The 24,204-nt window shown below is 41.7% G+C and overlaps 2 protein-coding genes across 8 annotated transcripts in view; one reads left to right on the forward strand and one right to left on the reverse strand.

Annotated features, from left to right (window-relative positions):
- Positions 1-20,372, reverse strand: part of CBFA2T2 (CBFA2/RUNX1 partner transcriptional co-repressor 2) — a 140,513-nt gene extending 120,141 nt beyond the window's left edge. For 5 of the 7 annotated variants that reach the window (XR_006200485.1, XM_042931220.1, XM_042931219.1 and 2 more), the window contains exon 1: positions 20,197-20,371. Coding sequence is in view for 5 of the 7 variants with exons in the window: in XM_042931220.1 (XP_042787154.1) it covers positions 20,197-20,230 (34 nt within the window). In the remaining 2 variants the exon portion in view is untranslated. Of the gene's footprint in view, positions 1-16,901; positions 16,986-20,196 lie in introns of all 7 variants that reach the window. The other 2 variants (XM_042931221.1, XM_042931218.1) reach the window with 2 other exon arrangements.
- A 266-nt stretch (positions 20,373-20,638) lies between these two features.
- The window catches only part of SNTA1 (syntrophin alpha 1), an 80,907-nt gene continuing 77,341 nt past the window's right edge, over positions 20,639-24,204 (forward strand). The window contains exon 1 of the mRNA XM_042931233.1: positions 20,639-20,739. The gene's annotated coding sequence lies outside the window, so the exon portion shown is untranslated. The remainder of the gene's footprint in view (positions 20,740-24,204) is intronic.

The following is a 24,204-nucleotide window of genomic DNA, read 5'->3' on the forward strand; positions in this document are numbered from 1 at the left end:
AAGCCACATCTTCAGTCACCTATAAACTAGAATCCACATGTTGAGAAAACAAACCCAAAGATGCTTTCTCAATATGCCATACTGTCTATTTAGATACAAGAACCTATTTAAATAAGAAAAATTTACTCATCTGTTACTGACAGATCTTTCCACAAAAGTTTCTTTTTTAAAATATCATCGGGGCGCCTGGGTGGCTTAGTCGGTTAAGCGGCCGACTTCGGCCCAGGTCACGATCTTGTGGTACGTGAGTTCGAGCCCCACGTCAGGCTCTGTGCTGACAGCTCAGAGCCTGGAGCCTGTTTCAGATTCTGTGTCTCCCTCTCTCTGACCCTCCCCCATTCATGCTCTGTCTCTCTCTGTCTCAAAAATAAATAAACATTAAAAAAATTAAATAAATAAATAAAATAAAATATCATCATTCAGGATAAATTTAATAAAACCTAAAGCCTTCTTTTCCTCCTTAATCTGTGGGATCAAAATCAATCTGTCATGTTCTAATATTTAATTCGCATGGATTGTCTGCCTGTTTTCCCTGGAATCAAGAAGGTTCACATATAAACAGGATTGATCTGGCAAATGAATAAACCTACAAAGAGATCCTTTTCCTAAAACAAGTTTGTACTCCACACTCAGCTTATCTCTCACACAATAAATTAACTTCAGCAGCATCCAAGCTTAAAAGCTAGTCAACCAATTAAACCCTAATGGGATACCCATTTTCCATTTTTGATAGAAGTTTAAATAAACCCCTCTTGGTTTATAAACCCCTATCAACCATCCAGATAATCCTGTCACATTTAGTTACAAATTGGCATTTATGGATATGGGCTATAATCAAAAAAGCTTTGATCACTGCGTATTATAGCCTTCACTGCCACAACCAACATGTACTTTTAAAAATTGGGGAATTTTAAGGGGCGCCTGGGTGGCTCAGTCGGTCAAGCATCCGACTTCAGCTCAGGTCATGATCTCACAGTCTGTGAGTTCGAGCCCCGCGTCGGGCTCTGTGCTGACAGCTTGGAGCCTGCAGCCTGCTTTGGATTCTGTGTCTCCCTCTCTCTGACCCTCCCCTGTTCATGCTGTGTCTCTGTCTCAAAAATAAATAAACATTAAAAAAAAATTTTTTTAATAAATAAATAAATAAAAATTGGGGAATCTTGGGGTGCCTGGCTGGCTCAGGCACTAGAGCATGGAATTCTTGATCTTGGGGTTGTGAGTTCGAGCCCCATGGTGGGTGTAGAGATTACTTAAAAAAAAAAAAAAAAATCTTAAGAAATTTTTAAAAACCCTAGAATTTTAATTGCTTTAAAAAATAGAAATGAGGGAGATACCACCTCACACCTGTCAGAATGGCTAACATTAACAACTCAGGCAACAACAGATGTTGGAGAGGATGTGGAGAAAGAGGATCTCTTTTGCATTGCTGGTGGGAATGCAAACTGGTGCAGCCACTCTGGAAACCAGTATGGAGGTTCCTCAACAAAATTAAAAATAGAACTACCCTATGACCCAGCAATTGCACTACTAGGTATTTATCCAAGGGATACAGGTGTGCTGTTTCCAAGCGACACATGCACCCCCATGTTTATAGCAGCACTATCCACAATAGCCAAAGTATGGAAAGAGCCCAAATGTCCATCGATGGATGAATGGATAAAGAAGATATGGTATATATATATATACATACATATACACGTATAGTGTATATATATGTATATATATATATATATATACATATATACATATATATACACATACAATGGAGTATTACTCGGCAATCAAAAGAATGAAATCTTGCCATTTGCAACTATGTGGATGGAACTAGAGGGTATTATGCTAAGTGAAATTAGTCAGTCAGAGAAAGACAAACATCATATGACTTCACTCATATGAGGACACAGAACAGATGGGGGGTGCCTGGGTGGCTCAGTCAGTTAAGCGTCCAACTTCACCTCAGGTCCATGATCTCACGGTTCGTGGGTTCGAGCCCCGCATCGGGCTCTGCGCAGACAGCTTGGAGCCTGGAGCCTGGAGCCTGCTTTGGATTCTGTGTCTCCCTCTTTCTCTGCTCCTCCCCCGCTCATGCTCTGTCTCTCTCTCTGTCTCTCTCTGTCTCTCTCTCTGTCTCTCCTTCAAAAATAAATAAAAACATTAAAAAAAAATTAAAAAGACACAGAACAGATGAACACAATTGAAGGGAAGCAAAAATAATATAAATACAGGGAGGGGGTTGGGGCGACTGGGTGGCTCAGTTGATTGAGCACCCGACTTCGGCTCAGGTCATGATCTCACAGTTTGTGAGTTTGAGCCCCACATTGGGCTGTGTGCTGACAGCTCGGAGCCTGGGGCCTGCTTTGGATTCTGTGTCTCCCTCTCTCTGCCCCTCCCCTGCTCACGCTCTGTCTCTCAAAAATAAATAAATGTTTAAAAAAAAACAAGAAAGAGTCCCACACTCCACCAACTGAGCCAGCCGCCTGCCTCAAGATTTACTGTCTTTTAATTCATGGAAGCAGAGATTGTGGAATGAGAAGAACCTCAAAGACCCTTTATCTTTTGCCTTTTCTGTATCTAGAGCATTACTTCTCAAAAAGTCTGTGTACCCATTATGTGCACATAATAGGGGCTCAAACTGAGTTCAAGGACACAGAGGCAGCTAAAGCAGAGCATCATCCCATCACTGTCTATGTTTTTGTGCTGATAAAAGGCAGTTTCATAAAAGTGAGAAGAAGCTGACTTATTAACACAAGCACAAAGTTTATAACCAACAATAACTGAAAATAACATAAGGCCAGAGTTCCTCAGGAAAAGCTGATCAGCAAGTTGACAATATGAGTTAGTAATGTTCGCTGTCAAAAGATGCACCATATGTCAGAAGTATTTACAGGGTACCAAGTTCCATCTCAACTTTTCCTTAATGCTAGAATATAAAGGAATGTAATCCTACCAGCATCACTGAATATAAAGTGATGGCAGGAGGGAAAGGACAGAAACTGTTTCAAACGGGGCGCCTGTGGCTCAGTCGGTTAAACATCTGACTTCAGCTCAGGTCATGATCTCACTGCTCCTAGGTTCAAGCCCCACGTTGGGCTCAGTGTAGACTGCTCAGAGCCTAGAGCCTGCTTTGGATTCTGTGTCTCCATCTCTCTCTGTCCCTCCCCACCCCCCTTTCTCTCAAAACTAAATAAACATTAAAAAAAGAAAAGAAAAGAAAGAAAGAAATTGTTCCAAACAATGGCTGTTAACCAGGAAGAAATGGTGGAGAATCCCCTGGGAGGCTATTTCCAAAAACCACCAGGACATCCTTCCAAAGAATGGATCAAGATATGAGTGCCCTATTGATATTCTAATAACTCCCATAGTAATTCTGATCACACCACCAATCCACCCATCCTGACTCTCACCCCAAGGAAAACCAGTGTCCCAGTCATCTAGAACCAGAGGCTTAAAACAAAAGCTTACAAGAGTCTGTATAGAGTTGGAGAAACTGTTTAATCAGTCAGCCAAACCATTGTACAATTTATTTCCTATTCTTTAAAACCAGAAGTAAACAAAACAAAAAACTGAAAGGTTTAGCAACAGCTATATAATTCCTGAAATTCTGAGCTGTACTATTCTTTTTCTTCTTCCTTGAGTCTTTCTTTTTTCTTTAAGTAACCTCTACCCACAATGTGGGGCTTGAACTCACGACCCCCAGATCCAGCATCACATGCTCTACGGACTGAACCAGCTAGGAGCAGCCTCCTTAACTTGCAGTCTCCTTAACTTCTTTTATGTTAAACCACTCACTAAAACACTCAACATCCTAGTGAGTAGGTCAGACCTCAGTATTTCATGCTAATGGCAATCTGTCGGCAGTATTAATGTGCAGTACAACCATCTATAGCAATTCTCCCAGAAAGACTTTTTGTAGCTGTTAATACGGTAAGTTTACAGCACTAAGCAAGATGTCACCATCAGTGTCAATGTAACAGGTGACTCTTTAATGCCCCTAACCTAGGGATAAATTCTTTAGCCTAACATTCAGTTTTCCACAGTTCTGCCTCAACCTGCCTACACTCCTCTCCTTTACTCAGTAAGTATCTTGAACCGTCCAGGCTGGACGTCTTTTCTTATTCCAAGAGTTGATAACTAAAGCAATCTGCCACCCCACCCCCTTCAAACCTTGCCCATAGCCTGTTTCAGTAAAGGCTGTCGCTGACAAGTTCTACACTAAAAAAAGGAGGAATGGGCGCCTGGGTTGCTCAGTCAGTTGTTAAAGTGTCTGACTTTGGCTCAGGTCATGACCTCATGGTTCCTGGGTTCAAGCCCCCCATCAGGTTCTATGCTGACAGTTTGGAGCCTGCTTCGGATTCTGTTTCTCCCTCTCTCTCTGCCCCTCTCCTGCTTGCACTCTATCTCTCTCAAAAGTAAACATTAAACATTAAAATAAATAAATAAGAAGGAGGATATGTGACAGAGACCATATGTCCCATAAAGCCTAACATATTTATTCGGCCCTTTATAGAAAGTTTGCCAACTCCTGGCTTATTCCATCTCTCAGGACCTGAAATGATTTCCTTTATCCCATTTCTCCATATCTACCAATCCAAGATCCATCAAAATGCAGCTATTTAGTGAAGCCTTTCTTGCTACACCTTCAATGATACATGCTCTTCCTCTTTTAAATTTATCTCCTCTACCTCCCTTAGCATAAGGTATCTCTTTTGGAATTACAGGGCTGGTTTCCAAACCCAAAATACAGATGAAAGGTCTGACAAGAAGGCTACTGCATTAACCTAATTATTTTGCTGCTTCCTGTCTTGCTCCTTTGAATCCATCTTCATACGACCACCAGAATACTCTAGAACGCTATATTACCCATGTCATTCCCTCATCCTTTCTATTGCTCTCCACTAGCTATAGAATAAAATCCCAGCATAAAACCCTGACCCCTCCCTGCTTCTCTAATCTTATCTTCTGCTATTCTTCCCCTAGTACTTTATTTTCCAATAACATAACTGCTTTTAGTACCCCCCAAAACCCAGCCCATTCCTAACTTCCCCCATCTCCTACACCTTCACGTGAGTACAAAAAGTGTATACTATCTCCAGAGAGTAATTTAGCAACATCCATCAAAATTACACAAAGTGGGGGTGGATGGGTGGCCCAGCCAGTTAAGTGTGCGACTCTTGATTTCTGCTTAAGTCACGATCTCTGGGCTGAGGGATGGAGCCCCTTGTTAGGCTGAGTGTGGAGCCCGCTTAAGATTCATTCTCTCTCTCTCTCTCTCTCTCTCTCTCTCTGTCTCTCTCCCTCCCTCCCTCCCTCCCCCCACCCCCGGCCCTCTTGTGCTCACTCTCTAAAAAATAAAAAAAATTTTAAAAAAGAGCAGCAGTCTGGTTGTCTCAATGGGTAGAGCACGTGACTCTTGATCACAGGGTCCTAACCTCAAGCCCCACACTGGGCATAAAGCAGCTTACTCTACAAAAAAAAAAAAAAAAAAGGGCAGGGGCACCTGGGTGGCTCAGTAGGTTGAGTTTCCAACTCTTTTTTTTTTTTTTTTTAACGTTTATTTATTTTTGAGACAGAGAGAGGCAGAGCATGAACAGGGGAGGGGCAGAGAGAGAGGGAGACACAGAATCTGAAATAGGCTCCAGGCTCTGAGCAGTCAGCACAGAGCCCGACGTGGGGCTCGAACTCACGGACTGTGAGATCATGACCTGAGCCGAAGTCAGACGCCCAACTGACCGAGCCACCCAGGCGCCCCCCAACTCTTGATTTCAGCTCAAGTCATGGTCTCAGGGATGTGGGATTGAGCCACGTGCCTGACTCTGTGTCTGGCTCTGTGCTGGGCATGCAATCTACTAGAGACTCTCTCTCCTTCTGCCCTTTGCTCATGTGCTCTCCCTCTCTCTAAAATAAAAATAAATAAATAAATAAATAAATAAACCACCCCATTTACACATCTGGCGGGAAAAAGGGGAGAGGAATTTAATTACCTCAATATTTACTCTCAATGTGGTTCAGCACTTCTTCAAATCAAGACATTTCAGTGAAACCTCCTAACAACTGCTGGGTTTAAACCTCTCTATGGAGGTTTTACCGAGACGGCATGTGTTTTCAGAAACCATTCTTTCTCGTCTATCAGTATTGGAGAACTTTGCTGCTACGGTCACAAGGCAGGGGCTTCTCTTCCTAAGGAACCAATAGCAGTTGACAGCACTCACTCCTGTAGTCACTGTTACTTGATTTTCATTCATCTAGTTCCTTCCTTCTCTTCTCTCCATACCAAACCCTCCAGAAGGGCAACTATAGCTCTCTCCTACAAACATATTTGAAAAATTGGAACACCAAAATTCCTTCTTTGAAGTTTCAAAAGCAAATCACTCAGTAGCAAATTACTCTGCCTTTAAAAAAAAAAAAAATGAATTTTCACTACCTGCCAAAACCAACAAGTCAGCATCTACAAATTACTAGGTCCAGATGAAATTTAAGAACTATTTACCTGAAAAAAAATAAAATTAAAAATTAAAAACTATTCATCTAGAGTCAGGAAAACACTCCATTGCTGAGAATCAATCAAATATTCTCCCAAAAGGTGAACAAAAATCCTGAAATTTATTTGAAACTAAGAAATTAAAGTTATTCTGAAATTTTACTAAGACAGAAGCACCAAGAAAACAATGAAACCATACAACATAAATTGTTTTTTCACCTAAGTCTGGCATTACATGATAAATTTGTTCCTAAAAGTACACATCTCATTTCTATTACATTGAATTGCATTTTAAATGATTGAAGAGCTACCCCAGAGTAACTTTTCAATACAATACACAACCATATACCCCCACTGTACAGACGACAACAATCTGGAAACAAATAGGTTTACCAACTGAACTCCACTTGGTTGGTATTTCACAGAAACGTGGATTAACAATTCTGAAGCCACTTTCTGTATATTCTAAGATTGGGGAATAAGTAATGTTGTAGATTGTGTGATGCAGGTTTATTATCCCTTAGCAAGAGAAGAGACTTAAAAATACAAAAAAGAGAAAGAATAAATGAACTTTTAGGGGTGCCTGGGTGGCTCAGTTGGTTGAGCATCAACTCTTGGTTTTGGCTCAGGTCATGATCTCATGGTTCACGGGTTCGAGCCCCACATCGGGCTGTGTGCTGACGGCACGAAGCCTGCTTGGGATTCTGTCTCCCTCTCTCTCTGCCCCTCCCCTGCTCGCTCTCTATCTTTCTCTCAAAAATAAATAAATAAACATTAAAAAAAAAAAAAAGAACAAATGAACTTTTGGTATTGGAGGCATGAGTATAAACTCATGACTTTTATTATATATAGATATAAGTAGAGACAAAGTGAGGTGGGTGTGTATATGTATATGCATATGTATGTATACGAATACATTTCCTAGCTCTGTCCATTAAAAGAATCTAGAAGCAATCCTATCACATAGCAATAAGCACACATAGCACCCAGATCTTGATTTCAAAATAATTTTCTCCATTAACAGGAATTATGAGAGAAACATCTTGGAGAAATAGCTGATTCCAAGGCTCAGGTAGAAAGAGAAGATAATAATAATAATAAATATATATTTTTAGATAATACATATATATATATATATATTTTTTTTTTTTTTTTTTTTTTTTTCAAAAAAAGGAAAGAAGATAAGCCTGGATTACCTTTTTGTGCCAGAAAGTAAAGTAGTAGCCCCAAGAATGTTAGAAACCTGTCCAAAGGATACAAGAACTAGCTTGAAGGGGCTCCTACTGGGATAATGTGAACACCACAATAAACAACAGATTACAACCTACTGAATAAAATAAGAATCTTTATCAATATATATAAGGAAGTATGGCTAAGAAAATGCTCTGGGGGCGCCTGGGTGGCTCAGTTGGTTAAGTGACTGGCTCTTTATTTCAGCTCACATCACAATCTCACAGTTTGTGGGTTCAAGCACTGTCAGTGCAGAGCCTGCAGAGCCTGCTTGGGATTCTCTCTCCTCCTCTCTCTCTCTGCCCCTCCCCCACTCACACGGGTTTTTGTGTACTTCTTTCTCTCTCAAAAAAAATAAACTTAGGGGCGCCTGGGTGGCTCAGTCAGTTAAGCGGCTGACTTCAGCTCAGGTCATGATCTCACGGTCTGTGAGTTCGAGCCCCGCGTTGGGCTCTGTGCTGACAGCTCAGAGCCTGGGGCCTGTTTCAGATTCTGTGTCTCCCTCTCTCTGACCCTCCCCTGTTCATGCTCTGTCTCCCCCGTCTCAAAAATAAATAAAAAATGTTAAAAAATAAATAAATAAATAAACTTAAAAAAAAAAAGAAAATGCTATGTAGAATATTAAATAGTAACTGAAGAAAAACTAATAGGAATACATAATCATGGGGGTATACGGGTGCCTCAGTCAACTGAGCGGCCAGTTTCAGCTCAGGTCATGATCTCACAGTTTGTGACATCTCAGTTTGCTGTCAGCACAGAGCCCACTTAGGAACCTCTGTCTGCCTCTCTGCACTTACCCCACTCATGCATGTGTGTGTTCTCTCTCTCTCTCTCTGTCTCTCAAAAATAAACAAACATTAAAAAAATTTTCTTTAATTATTTCTTGATTTGATATGTGTATTGTAGTTATGTAAGAATGTCCTAGTTTACTGGAAATATACATTATGTTATTTGGGGTAAAGTAATATGCAATATAAATGGAATCATAATATAGAAAAGTAGTAAAACATTGACATCTGGAGAATCAGGGTGAAGAGCATATAGGAACGTTAATATTACTCTTGCACTTTTTCATTAAGTTTGAAACTATGTCAAAATACGAAGTTAAAGGCGCCTGGCTGACTCAGTGGGTAGAGCACGTGGACTCTTGAACTGAGGGTTGTGAGTTCAAGCTCCATGCTGGGTACAGTTTTCTTAAAAATAAAATAAAATGCAGCCAGAAGGAGGTCAAACTTTCACTCTTCGCAGACAACATGATACTCTATATGGAAAACCCAAAAGATTCCACCAAAAAACTGCTAGGATCCATGAATTCAGGAAACTTGCAGAAAATAAAATCAATGCAAAGAAATCGGTTGCATTCCTATACACCAATAATGAAGCAACAGAAAGAGAAATCAAGGAATCGATCCCACTTACAATTGCACCAAAAGCCATAAAATACCTAGGAATAAATCTAACCAAACAGGTGAAAAATCTATACACTGAAAACTACAGAAAGCTTATGAAAGAAATTGAGAAAGACAGAAAAAAATGGAAAAAGATTCCATGCTCCAGGATAGGAAGAACAAATACTGTTAAAATGTAAATACTACCCAAAGTAATCTACATATTCAATGCAATACCTATCAAAACAACACCAGCATTCTTCACAGAGCTAGAACAAAGAATCCTAAAATTTGCATGGAACCAGAAAAGACCCCAAATAGCCAAAGCAATCTTGAAAAAGAAAACCAAAGCAGGAAGCATCACAAACCCTGACTTCAAGTTGTATTACAAAGCTGTAATCATCAAGACAGTATGGTACTGGCACAAAAACAGACACTCAGATTAATGGAACAGAATACAGAACCGAGAAATGGATCCACAAACGTATGGCCAACTAATCTTTGACAAAGCAGGAAAGAATATCCAATGAAATAAAGACAGTCTCTTCAGCAAGCGGTGCTGGGAAAACTGGACAGCGACATGCAGAAAAATGAACCCGGACCACTTTCTTACACCATACATAAAAAATAAACTCAAAATGGATAAAAGACCTAAACGTAAGACAGGAAGCCATCAAAACCCTCAAGGAGAAAGCAGGCAAAAACCTCTTTGACCTTGGCCGCAGCAACTTCTTCCTCAACATGTCTCCGGAGTCAAGGGAAACCAAAGCAAAAACGAACTATGGGGACCTCCTCAAAATAAAAAGCTTCTTGGGGCGCCTGGGTGGCTCAGTCGGTTAAGGGTCTGACTTCAGCTCAGGTCATGATCTTGTGGTCCGTGAGTTCGAGCCCCACGTCGGGCTCTGTGCTGACAGCTCAGATCCTGGAGCTTGTTTCCAATTCTGTGTCTCCCTCTCTCTCTGACCCTCCCCCGTTCACACTCTGTCTCAAAAATAAATAAACGTTTAAAAAAAAAAAAAGCTTCTGCACAGTGAAGGAAACAATAAGCAAAACTAAAAGGCAACCGACAGAATATGAGAAGATATTTGCAAACGACATATCAGATGAAGGGTTAGTACCCAAAATCTATAAAGAACTTATCAAACTCAACACCCAAAAAACAAACGATGCAATGAAGAAATGAGCAAAAGACATGAATAGACACCTCTCCAAAGAAGACATCCAGATGGCCAACCAACACATGAAAAAATACTCAATATCACTCATCATCAGGGAAATACAAATCAAAACCACGATGAGATACCACCTCACACCTGTCAGAATGGCTAACATTAACAACTCGGGCAACAACAGATGTTGGCGACGATGCAGAGAAACATGATCTCTTTGCACTGCTGGTGGGAATGCAAACTGGTGCAGCCACTCTGGAAAACAGTACGGAGGTTCCCAACAAAATTAAAAATAGAACTACCCTACGACCCAGCAATTGCACTACTAGATATTTATCCCAGGGATACAGGTATGCTGTTTCCAAGCGACACATGCACCCCAATGTTTATAGCAGCACTGTCAACAATAGCCAAAGTATGGAAAAAGCCCAAATGTCCATCCATGAATGGATAAAGATGCGGTATATACATACAATGGAGTATTACTCGGCAATCAAAAAGAATGAAATCTTGCCATTTGCAACTATGTGGATGGAACTAGAGGGTATTATGCTAAGCGAAATTAGTCACTCAGAGAAAGACAAATATCCTTTGACTTCACTCATATGAGGACTTTAAGAAACAGAACAGATGAACATAAGGGAAGGGGAGCAAAAATAATATAACAGGGAGGGTGACAAAAACAGAGGAGACTCTTAAATATGGAAAACAAACAGAGGGTTATTGGAGGGGTTGTGAGAAGGGGGAGGGGCTAAATGGGTAAGGGGCATTAAAGAATCTACTCCTCAAATCATTGTTGCACTATATGCTAACTAACTTGGATATAAATTTAAAAAATAAATTAAATAAAAATACCGGATAAATAAATAAATAAATAAAATACAATAAAATGGGGCATTTGGTTGGCTTAGCCGATAGAGCATACAACTCTTGATCTAGGGGTTGTGATTTCAAGCCTCATACTGGGTACAGAGATTACTTAAAAATAAAATCTCAAAAATAAATAAAATAAAATAAAATAAGACAAGACAAGACAAGACAACAACAACAATCACTTAGCCAGACCAACCCACCAAGAGAAAACTGAGGTGAAGCTTACAAAATCTGGAGCTACTGAACTCTAAGCAGTTCTAGGAGGCTAGAGAATGAATGCCTGAGGAAATAAAACATAACCTCTTCCCTTCCTGTTCCCCTCACCACTCAGAACTTCCCTCTCCTAAACCATCTCCACCTTTAATCTCAGCCACAAAGAGGGCTTGCTTTATGCCTGCCTTCTCCCTGCAAGGTTGGCCCCACTTCTCTAGAAAGAAACAAAAATCAAAGACATAACCACTTTCTCAAAATTAAGGACCAAAAAACCTAGTCATATTTTTGGTAGAGAAAAATGTCACTGGTATTTTAGATTTTATAGAGAGGGGAGGCAGAGAACAGGTAGTCATAAGGAGACTGTAAACTAGCTAAAAAATACATGGGAATTAGAGGAAACTGTATAATTAGTGTAGCTCTAGGGATTTAAGGTAAAAATGAATAAATTTCTGCTGGTGAATGTCTGTTCTCACGTGGCTTCGAAAAATTAAAAGCAGGCATGACCTCTGCAAGGAGATGGCTAAGTTAACAAAGGAATAAGAGAAACATTTGTAAGAGAGGAAAAGGTCAAAGTAGTGTGTCAAGGGAGCTGTGCTATGCCTGGTATTAACATTTCACTTGAGCTGCTGGAGAGGTCAGATTACATATTTGTCGCCATCAGCTAATTTAATTGAAAGGTCTAGCCGACTCCAAGGCTATAAATTCAGACAGAAGGATACCTAGCTCTGGGTTATTCTAAATTTTACTTTGATTTCTGCATTTAATTATGGCAATACAAAATAGAAGGACAGAGTCAAATCTTAAGGAGACACGTTCCAAAGAAAAGGTTCACTGCATAAATCCATGAACTATATTGGATGATCCACATTTGACAGCTCCTCACAGGGCCATGCAAAATTACTATGGACATTTCTTGGGCTTTTGATGTTCACTGCCATCATCTGTTTCACTGCTAAGACCAGGAAACATATGGGATGAATTGGTAAAGGATGCTGAGAGTTTCTGTTGCTTTTTTTTTTTCTTTCAATCAGGATACCTCTGAACAAGACCAAGACCTAGTACAGTAGTCGTCTTTAAATCATATTCCAATTCCTAGGGCATTTTTAAATAAGAGAAGATGGTAGGCAAAGAAAGTTGCAGAAGATAGATGATGGGAAATCATTTTCAGGGAACACTGGGGTCCAAGGAACACATGTTTAAAAACCTCTAGTCTAGTTGGCAAAAAGCAGAAGCCATGTGATAGTAAAAAACAGTGGATTTTGGACTCAGATCTCAATGTAAAATGAGTAAACTCAACACCAGGATTGAACTAAGTTTGAACAGTGCATCTGCTACTGATTAACTGTGTGACCTTGGGCAATTTATTTAAGTTCTCTGAGTCTTATTTCCTTATCTGTGAAACAGAGATATTGACTCCCTCCCAAGGTTGTTCCAAGAATTACATGAGATGACTTAAGTGAAAAGCACCCAGCAGAAAATTTAGCAAAGAACCCTTTTTAAAAGAAGACTTAAGGGGCGCCTGGGTGGCGCAGTCGGTTAAGCGTCCGACTTCAGCCAGGTCACGATCTCGCGGTCCGTGAGTTCGAGCCCCGCGTCAGGCTCTGGGCTGATGGCTCGGAGCCTGGAGCCTGTTTCCGATTCTGTGTCTCCCTCTCTCTCTGCCCCTCCCCCGTTCATGCTCTGTCTCTCTCTGTCCCAAAAATAAATTAAAAAACGTTGGAAAAAAAAAAAAAAAAAGAAGACTTAAAAGTCAGATTCAGGGGCACCTGAGTAGCTCAGTTGGTTATGTGCCCGACTTCCACTGAGGTCATTATCTCAAGGCTCATGGTTTCAAGCCCTGCGTCAGGCTCTGTGCTGACATCTCAGAGCCTGGAGTCTGCTTCAGATTCTGTGTCTCCCTCTCTCTCTCTGACACTCCCCCACTCATGCTCTGTCTCTTTCTGTCTCTCAAAAATAAATAAACGTTAAAAAAAAAAAAAAAGTCAGATTCAGGGGCACCTAGGTGGCTCAGTTAAGCGTCAGACTTCAGATCAGGTCATGATCTCACAGTTCGTGGGTTCAAGCCCTGCATCAGGCTCTGTGCTGACAGCTCAGAGCCTAGAGCCTGCTCCGGATTCTGTGTCTCCCTCTCTCTCTGACCCTCCCCCGCTTGGATGCACACACGCTCGCTCTCTGTCTCTCAAAAATAAATAAATAAACTTAAAAAAAAAAAAGTCAGATTCATTCAGTCAATATATCTGCAATGGACTCATTTCACAAGTTTAATTTATGGTACCCCAGCCCCTATAATTTCAGATAGCCTCAAGGCCTTCAAGGGTCCAGAGACAGAAACCAGAGACAAAGGCAAAAAGCTACTTAACCAGCCATAATAAAACCCAGAGACAGGATCTGTCACATGTACATATACTGGCTCATATTGCACATGGGGCCAGTTAGTATAGCGACAGTGAGGCCCCTCTTCTTGGTAATCTTACCAGAGTAGAAAAAATAACCAGGGAGAGATTGTCCCTCATTAGCCTTCAAGCTTTCAGGAATTGAAGTAAATCTTTACAATTCAGTGACTGCTTTCTATAATATGAGGCTCAAAACAGTACTCTAACACTAAGGAAAGAGGATAAAACTGGCAGGTGAGAAATCTTTTTTTTACACCTCTTTCCTCCTTTTTTTTCCTTATCCTTATCCTTTCCTTAGCCTGGAACTTATTAGTATATTAACCCATCTTGTTCCTAGTGCTGCATTTGTTCATTGGACACTATCTTTTAAATGATCCTTTCTGCCTAAAAGCATTTTTTAATTCAAATAACTAATCATAAAGTCTAGATTTGCATGTCCCACGACAGGCTCAAGAACAAGCTTAAAGTCGATCTTTGCTTACTTTTAGAATCTATTTGTATGTAGGAAAGCCAACAGGTTCCAAACCAGCACAAATGCATTCAACAGTCAAAGATGAAGACAGAAATCAAGTGAAGAAGTCCCAACTCTCCAATTAACCAAAGTCAATAACCCTCTCAAAACAACTGAAATCAAAGGATAACTTTGTTCCTAATAGGAAAACCTATACCCAATTCGAACACTAGGACTCACTGAAATTCCACACAAGGACTCACTGAAATATCAACTCTAAATTAACATCCAGATAGCAAGTAACTAAGTAAAGTTTTGTAGCAATATTATTACTCTAAAAGCCTTCAGCTCACTTTGACTCTGCCATGGGATAGAGGTGAGAGATTAGGCAACAAAGGTTCTGAACATCACCCTCAAAAAGGGGAGAAACAACCAGAAAAAGTTCTGTAGTGCAGTAATATTTAGATATCTGTAAGTACTGCTTCCCTTCCCTTATAAGTGCTATATTCTCAGCCTGATGGACTCAGGGCTTGATCTCAAGACTGTGAGATCATGACCTGAGCCAAAACCAAGAGTTGGACACTTAACCAACAAAAACCCCCAGGTATCCCTTAAATAACTTTTCAAATGTAGGAACTTCACAGTGACGGAGTGTAAGAACAGGGGTTTGATTTTCCCATTCATTGATGGTCAACACATTTTTTTTAAGGTACTCTCTATATCCAAAGTGAGGCTGGAACTCACAACTCAAAAGTCACATGCTCTATCAACTGAGCTAGCCAGATACTCTGAAGGCCAACATATTTTTAAAACATTTTTTTTAATGTTTACTTATTTTTGAGTGATGGAGCGTGAGCAGGGGAGGGGCAGAGAGAGAGAGGAAGACACAGAATTTGAAGCAGACTCTGAGCTGTCAGCATGGAGCCCCGATGTGGGGCTCAAACTCGCAGGTCGTGAGATCATGACCCGAACCGAAGTTGGATGCTTAACTGACTGATCCACCCAGGCACCCCAACACATTTTTTTTTAAGTTTATTTATTTATTTTGAGAGAGAGAGAGAGAGCAGGGGAGGGGCAGAGAGAGAGAGGGAGAGTCTGAATCCCAAGCAGGCTCTGCACTGTCAGCACAGAGCTCAACACGGGGCTCAAACTCACAAACCATGAAATCATGACCTGAGCTAAAGTCAGATGCTTAACCAAGTGAGCCACCCAGATGCCCACTTTTTTTTTTTTAAGATTTTTTTTTTTTTAAGTAATCTCTACACCAGTATGGGACCTGAACTCACAGTCCCAAGATCAAGAGTTGCAAACTCCATGGACTGAGTCAGTGAGGTGCCCCAGTTAACACATTTTTAAATAACAGTTACTTTAATGTCAACAACTTAGGCTCTGCAGTCAGAAAGATCTAGATTTTAATCTGGGCTTGGTCACTTATTAGTTCTATAATGAGTCAATTTCTTGATTTGTAAAATCAGGACATATACCTACCTAAAAGAGTGGAGGATTAAAAGGCAAAAAGTTTATGACATCTGGCCCAAAATAAACATGGACTATTAGGGATTATTATTATTATTCTTAGGCAAGAATTATCCTCATTTATAGATTAAACAAATGGAGTCTCAGAAGTTAAAAAACTTCCCAGAACTGGGCCTCAAACCCAAAGTCTGCCTCCAAATTTTGCTTTTCCATTACGGATCGACAATGTATGATGATATGCGATCATGCACATCTCTGCCTTTTTTTGGTTTTTTGTTTACTTTTGGGAGAGACAGAGTGCAAGCTGGGGAAGGGCAGAGAGAGAGGGAGACACAGAATCTGAAGTGTCTCTGAGCCATCAGCACAGAGCCCGATGCAGGGCTCAAACCCATGAACTGTGAGACCATGACCTGAGCTGAAGTTGGACACTTAACTGACTGATCCACCCAGGCCCCCTATCTCTGCCTTTTTAAATAGGCTACTAACTGAAATTTAACAGGTCTTGATTGTGTGGTCACACATTATGGTGCTTTTAATTGTATTCTTTTTTTTTTTTTCTTATCCAATAGTTTAGGCGAAAAGGGCTAAATGCATCAATGTGGCATAGTACTTAAGGACCACAGGAGAGGATGAGACCCTGTCTCTCATTGTCAGTATGCTTACCTGGGATAGCCTCCCATCTCTCCATCTGATTTGTGGCTTTTTAAATCTGCTTGTGAAGGGGCATCTGGCTGGCTCAACTGGAAGAGCATGCAAATGCTTGATCCTGGGGTCCTGAGTCTGAGCCCCACGTTGGGTATAGAGATTACTTAAACACATAAATAAACTTTAAAATCTGCTTATGAGCTGGGCTCAGACAGGTATCTTTGTTTGGAGAATGTGCAGAATATGAGTGAGCTCTAAGTGAAAGTCTGAGGTGTTATGCTATTAACTAGGTATAAAAGTTTTAATCATAGTCATGGTCCCAGCAAGAAAGATAACACACTCCAGAGTAAGGAGGGTTTAATAACAGGACCAAATAGGTAATAATCACAAGGAATAGCTGTAGTATCCTGGGACTAGTGAGAGCACTTCTAAGCCTGAGGAACAAAGGAAATTAAAATTTTGCAAATCCAAAGGAGTGAGTGGCAGAAAGAACCCTCCTTTCGAGGAATAGCAATCTTCAATCAAGGGACACAGCCAGCCAGAGGCAACACCCATAGGAAGGGAGAAAGGAAATTAAAATTCCCTAACCTTAGATGAGAAGGAAGCTCTTGATGTAGTTCACATAAGTCAGCCTTCCAGGACAGAGAAAAGGCAACAGATGGAAAGTAGGACCTAGAAGAGCAAATGGAAGGTACCTAATTCAACCTCCAGGAAGTCTTTCAGGTAAACTTTCCCATCTCTTCTTTCATGCTAATGGACAAATGCCAGATAAGGAAAGGGTTACTGAACACGACAATTCTCACCCCTTTTGAATTAGGAAAGGCACAGGGCCTGTCTACCATATTTGTAATCAAGTTTGTTCACTAGCAAGTGTGGTCATTTACCATTCTACTTGTAATTTCACAATTCTTTGAAAGTCCAATAATTTACAGACCTTTCTCCAGCCTTAGGGACTTTCCACTTACCTTGTTAGGCAAAATAAGATCACAAAAATGCAGGAGCTTACATTTAGGAGTTTATATTCTTAGATAACTAAGAAGGCAGAATGAGGTTAAATGTCACCAGAGAGAAAAGAGCTGCGGTATTGTGGAAAGTTCTGGAATGGGCTTCCTTGCCATCTGGCCCCTGCCGGAACAAGTCCAGCCAGAACTCACTGTTATCCTATCAACAAGGTACACAAAAGCTTCAATCAGGTTCCCTGCAGGTCCAGATCTGGAGAACAACTCACCAAGCACACAAGAGGTCCACCCCTCCTCCTCCTGGAAAAAAAGCCCCTCTTTTTCGTAGGCTGGTCCAAATGTTAACTCCTTATCTGAAACTTACTTGGACCCTCCAAGAACCATTAGTTATGCCAACCCTGTATTCTCAAAAGACTTTGCTTTGAGCACTATCATTATCCACGTACAGGTGCAGGGCCCCTACTAGCCTGTGAGATCCTAAGTCTTCTTTATACCCTCAGGCACAAACTGCACACAGAACACTATGTCAAGCACAGTATGAGTACTCCCATATATTATCATATGCATACCACATACATATTACTGATCATCACAAAACTGTAAATGTGGCAGGGGCTCTCATCAACTCAGTTTTACAGATGAGGAAAATAAAGTGCACAAAAAGGTTAAATAACGTGCCCAAAGTCTCAAAGCTAATAGGATTTTGGACCCCAAGATTTCAACCTCAGCACAACTCCAGAACTGAATTTCAACCAACCTCAGAGGTTAAGAAGAAGGTCCCACCACAAGACCAAAGGTCCCCACCCCTAAGATGCCCAGTTATTATTCACCAGCATGTGAAAAAACAATAATTGGAACTTCTACTCACACTTTAGATCATCCTTTTGCAAAAAAGGTCTATTTTTGCATGTTATAAAGTGTACCTAACATAGACTACAGTTAATTAGCAATGTAATTGTAACTTAAAACATTCACATGTATGTGCATACTCAACCCTATCTACTAATACAAAGAACATGGAAAAACATTTTAGGCCAATGCTCTAGACTACTCCCCCGCCCCCCTCCAAGGACTCAGAGCTCCTACATTCTCTGCCCGGCACTTCCATTAAAAACATTAGCCAATCAAGCCTATAGGTAAGCTCCTAGAGGCAAGAGTCTGCTTTTATTCATTTTTGTAAGCCCTACACCAGCACAGGGCCTGGAGCTTAGCAGATGGTCAATGCTGAATCTAACTGTATCACGGGAACCTCACAGAAAAAATCCTCTCAATATTTTAATTCAGTTTACTATATGCTTCCAGATTAAAAGAAAAAGTGTATTAAGTATGCTAAGAATGTAATATAGAATTGTCTTAGGAACACTAAAATAAACAAACATATAAAACTTTGTTACATAATAGAACTAAAATTGTACTTTGGGGACATATTTTAAACTAAAAATTGCATGAAAGAGATTTGGACATAAAACATTTAAGTTCAGATTAAAACTCCTTTCATTTCACAGAGATGGTGCATCTTAGACCTAAAGGGTCAGCTCTGCCTCTCTTTTGTTATAAGCTCCAAGAAGAACAGATCAAACTACGAAAAGCAGCGATTTTGGGCTTGACTATGAAGAGGCATTGCTGGATGCATCTACTTTGCATTTCTTCAATCCAGTATCTAATGAGTGTCAAAGAAGAGAGGCTGTGTAAAGTCTCCCTTTTTTGTGAAGGACGTGGGCTCTGGGGCTAGATCACAGGGTTCCTTCTGTTCCTCAGTTTCATCCTCTGCAAAATGGTCATATTGAAATTCTTAACTCTTATTTACACTGTCACCAGGATTAAATGAAGAGAAAACATGCAAAATGGATTTATTGCTTTCCTCATTTACCTGTCTTCCCCTTCCCCAAACTAAACTTAAAGACTGAGTTTGGTCCTTCTAGTTTGTTGTTATATTCCCATGGCTGAGAATGGTACTTTTTACTTAATAGATGATTTAAGAAATAGTGAATGAATAGAATGCAAAATGCCTGCTGCTGAAAAAATGTTAACTATCACTGCTATTGTAACGAGAAACAATTAAAATTTTATTGTTGTTATTAAGAGACACCAGGATCTCAAAATTCTAGGAGGAACACTAGATAAATGCTGGAATGGAGAAATGGAGGTAAGAAAAACAACTGGATCATAAAGCAGGACTAACCTAAGACAAAAATCGTAAAACAAATACACAACTAGAGCCCAATTTCGGGCTTTTCCGAGTGAGGTTCACCCTGGATGAGATTTATCAGCGATTACAGTAATAACAGCTTTCACGCTTGTGTATGTCCCAGTCTGTGCCAAGCATTCTACTGGCCTCACAAACCCAAGAACCGTGGCGGAGGGGATGGGGGTGGGGATGTGGAAATGCTCTCTACACCCCCATTTTGCAGAATGGAACTGAGGTTAGGAAAGACCCAAGGTCACATCCCCTGAGCCGGGGAGCCAGGATGTGAACCCAGGCAGTCTGATCCCCGAGCCTGCACTCAACAGGCCCCCTCAAAGAGGCCATCCTCGCCTCCCCCACCATCCGCCGCACACCCCTCGAAATTGGGCGTGTGGAATACTCCCCCAGAAACAACACTCAGTGGCCTCAGCACCGGGAGGACAAAACAATCCTTGTCCGCGAGTGGACGCCGGCCCGGCCTGGGCTCCGAGGCCGCGGTCCCCACAGCTTCTTTCGCATCGCGAGCTCCGAGCCCTCCGGGCCGCGCAGGAAGCGCCCGGGCGGCCTCGAGAACCCGGGAAGGCCCGGCCCGCCGCGTGACCTTGGATCTGCCGCCCTGCTTCGGGCCTCAGTTTCCCCAATCTGGCCTGGCGCCGGGGGCCTCTCGGGAGCTGGCGCCTGTGGAGCAGCAGGCCCCTCACACGCCCCCCTCAGCCTCCCGCCTTCCCGCTCTGCTTACGCTGGAAGGCGGCCGCTCCAGGGACGCCCACCATCGCCGCACGCCTCCGCCGTGCGCCTCCCGCCTCCACCCGCGGCCCGGGTCCCTCGGAGGCGCCGCCGCGAGACCTGGAGCAGCAAAGCTCGCCAGCCCCAGCTCCGCCGCTGCCGCTGCCGCCAACGCTGCCGTTAGGCCGCGCGCCGCCCCGCCCCCCTGGTTGGCTCCGCCCCGCCCCCCGGGCACGCCCCCGCCGCGCGCCCGCCCGACCAACGCACACGGAAGCCCGGCCCCAAGACCCGCTCCAGCTAAGCCCCGCCCCTTCCGCGCGAACCTACCGCCCTATCCCGGCGCATCCAGCTTCTCAAGCCCGCCCCCCCTGTGTCACGCGCGCCCGTCACGCGCAAGGCCCACTCGTCTGGCACTGGGCTTCCGGCTGTGGCCTGGGCGGCGACCCAGGCCGGGAGGTGGAGGCAAGGGCCTAGGGGGTGGAGCTTAGGGGGGAGGGGACAGCGCCACACCTGAGTTCTCCAGATTAAGGCCTTGTCGCCCTGAACAAGTCATGGGGTAAGTCACTTACCCCCTTTTGGCCTACTCTGTTATAAATGTCTAAAATGTCATCACAATATTAATAACCGTTAGCTATAATAACCGTTGTATTACTTCATCATCTTCAGGTGCTACTTTTATACACTCATCCAGTCAATCCTCACAATGAGGGAGAGAGGTATTATTTTCCCTTTTCTATACATGCAGAAAGGGCTTTTCCACCGACCAACTTGCCCACGGGTTACTGTTAACATAAAGCAGAGTTGGGGTTGGATCCTCAAAACTTTGACTTCAGACCCAATTCTTTGAGCTGCCTCCCAAAGAATCAAAAACAGGAATTAAAATTAAAACAGATTAAAAATTCCAAACTCCTCCATGTACAAAGACACCATAAGTAAAGTTTGGTTTCTTTTAAAAGCAAAAGACTGGGATAAAATATTTGCAACATATTCAACAACGAATCAATATTCAGAATAAAGAACTATAAAACATTAAGAAGAAAAAGATAATTCAATAGAAAAATGGTTAGGATGCCTAGATGTCTCAGTCAGTAGAGCATGCAACTCTTGATGTCAGGGTTATGAGTTTGAGCCCCACGTTGGGCATAGAGATTACTTAAAAATAAAGAAAAATGAACAAAAAGGATGAATAGACAATACACAGAAAAGAAAATGTGAATGGCTAATAAACATTAAAATTGATGTTCAGGGACACCTGGGTGGCTCCATGGGTTAAGTATCCAAATCTTGGTTTTGGCTTAGGTCATGATCTCATGGTTTCCAGAGCTCGAGCCCCACATTAGGCTCTGTTCTGACAGCACAGAGCCTGCTTAGGATTCTCTCTCTCCCTCTCTCTCTCTGCCCTTCCCCCACTCATGCTGCTCTCTCAAAAATGAACTTTAAAAAAAAAAGTTGTGTAAAAAAAAAATAGATGTTCAACCTCTCTTATAGTCAGGAAAACAATGAGTTGCCCTATTTCATGCATTAGAGTTGGAAATTCCATTTGTGGGTCCCCATCCCAAAGAAATACTTGCTTATGTGCACAAAAAGATGCATAGGAAGGAAGTTTATATCAGAATTATTTATAAGAACAAAAATAAAAATTGGCTTGAGTGTCCTACATGGAGAATTAGTGAAATAAACTGTACAAAATAATGTGCAACATGTAAAAAGTAGGTCTACTTGTGGTAATAAGAAAGGGTTTCCAACACATATTGTGAACTGGAAAAGAAAATTGGAGTTCCATGAATTTGTTCTTTTGCTTTACTCCAAGTTGGGGATAATTGGATAATTTTCAACACGTATATATTATATTTACTCTAAAATGGTGTTAAATCGAAGAGCCCACATACCAGAGCCTGGATATACATCATGGCTCCACATTTACCATCTATACAACCTCAGACAAGTCATTTCATCTTTCTGAGCCTCAGCAAGTGGCTCATGATAGCTTACAAGATTGTTGCATGAAAAACACAGTCCTGGTACATTTTTTAAATGTTGCAATTATTATTATATGCACTTTTTAAAAAATTTTCTCTTCCCACTCTCTCACCCCCACCCCACTCCCAGTCTCTAGCCTTCATGTTTTGAGGTTGCTAGTATATAGTAGGTGCTCAGAAAAATTCCATTATTGGGGTACTTGGCTGGTTCATTTGGTAGAGCATGTGACTCTTAATCTCGTGGTCATAAGTTCAAGTCCCACGTTGGATGTGGAGCCTACTTTAAAAAAATTTTTTTGAGAGAGGCACAGAGAGAGGGAGAGAATCCCAAGCAAGGTCTACACTGTCAGCGCAGAGCCCAATGTGGGGCTTGAACTCAAGAACCATGAGATTATGACCTGAGCTGAAATCAGGAGTACAACGCTTAACCGACTGAGCCATCCAGGCAGCCCCCTCCCGCCCCCCAAATTTTTTTTTTTAATTCCATTACCATTTGAATCCTGCTGTATAATGCCTTGCCTTCACTTAGCACTTGGCTATCTGGGATATAATGACTGTGCAACATTTTTAATATTTTTATGACACAGACATTTAAGAAATGTTTGCTGAATTAAGTCTAGGAGGAAGAAAGGAAGAAGGGAAGATAATTAACTGCCCAAGATCATATACTATAAATTGGCTGCCCAGAGAGGCTGCACAAAGAATGTTTTGCCACCATGTTCAGCCCAACAAGCATGAATTCATTTGTCAAACATTTAGTGAGAAATTAGTCCCTAATTCAGTGATTCTCAAAATCATTTGAAGCAAAAAACTGATTTAGAAACCCATGATCAGGAAGATTCCAGGCCTGGAACAGTAAGTGGGCTGCCCTCTAGAGGTGGAGGAAAAGAACAATGCCTTCTACTTCCTGAAGACTCACTTGTCCTGCCTTGCCTAGCCAGACCTGGCTTACTTCTGCGACCACATCTCCATCACCCTCATGCTGACCAGACAGGCCTATTGAGACCCAGTGTATACCAGAGCTCTGAGCCTCAACTGTGGGAGCCATGTTCCTCCTTCCACACAACCACCCCCACTTCACTCCTACTTACTCTTGAGGTATCAGCTCATCTGGTACTCCCTCAGAGAAGCCCTCTCTAACCCTCCAGACTTGTCAGAACTCCTTATATCCACTCCTACAATACCATGCACCTCTTCTCCATGGCATATAACCTGTTATTTTCTCCATTTCTGAATTATTATACATCATTCTCTGTAGACCACGAGAACTGTAAAAACTTTGCTTTTTTCACCATTGTATCTCCAGTGTCTGGGACAGAGTTGGAACTCCATAAGTATCTGTTAAATAAATAAGGGAAATATTAAAGCAGAGATAGACACAAGGGGCCGTGAGACTGCAAATAACAGTCTTTCTAGTCTCCCCTTTGATCCCTCCCATCACGTACTGTTGGGGGTCATAGAAGTATATTCAAGAAAGGAAAGAATTAATTTATTCATTAAAAAATATTTATCAAGTACTTATCTTGTGCTATGCCTTGTGCTAGGATAAAGTAATCAATAAGGTAATGCTGCTACCCACATGCAGCTTAGTCTATGGAAACGGACAAGTGGAAGTATAACTTAATGTCAAAAACAGAGTAAGGGAGAGAGAGATGGTTCAAGAGGTATGAGGATTATCATTTTATAGTGGTAGGCAGGAAAGTAGCTCTGAAATTATACATTAAATGAGACCATAGTGAAATGAAGTATCAGATCATAGGAATATCTGAGCGATTGTGTTCTAGGTAGGGAGGACAGCAAATGCAAAGGCCCTGAGTAGGAAATAAACTTCCCGGACGTAAGGCACAAAGTGGTCAATATGATTGAAGCTGTGTGGATGAGAGGAATAGTGGGAAATGAGTCCAGGAGCGGAGGCAGAACCAGATATTTCAGGGCTTTGGCACCCACGGAAAAGTATGTGAATTTCATTGTAAGACCAGCAGGAGATTTTGCAGGGTTTGGAGCAGGTTAGTGGCCTAACCTGATGACATTTTGAAAATATG

This window comes from Panthera leo, chromosome A3, assembly GCF_018350215.1.
Source record: "Panthera leo isolate Ple1 chromosome A3, P.leo_Ple1_pat1.1, whole genome shotgun sequence".
Classification (NCBI taxonomy): Eukaryota; Metazoa; Chordata; class Mammalia; order Carnivora; family Felidae; genus Panthera; species Panthera leo.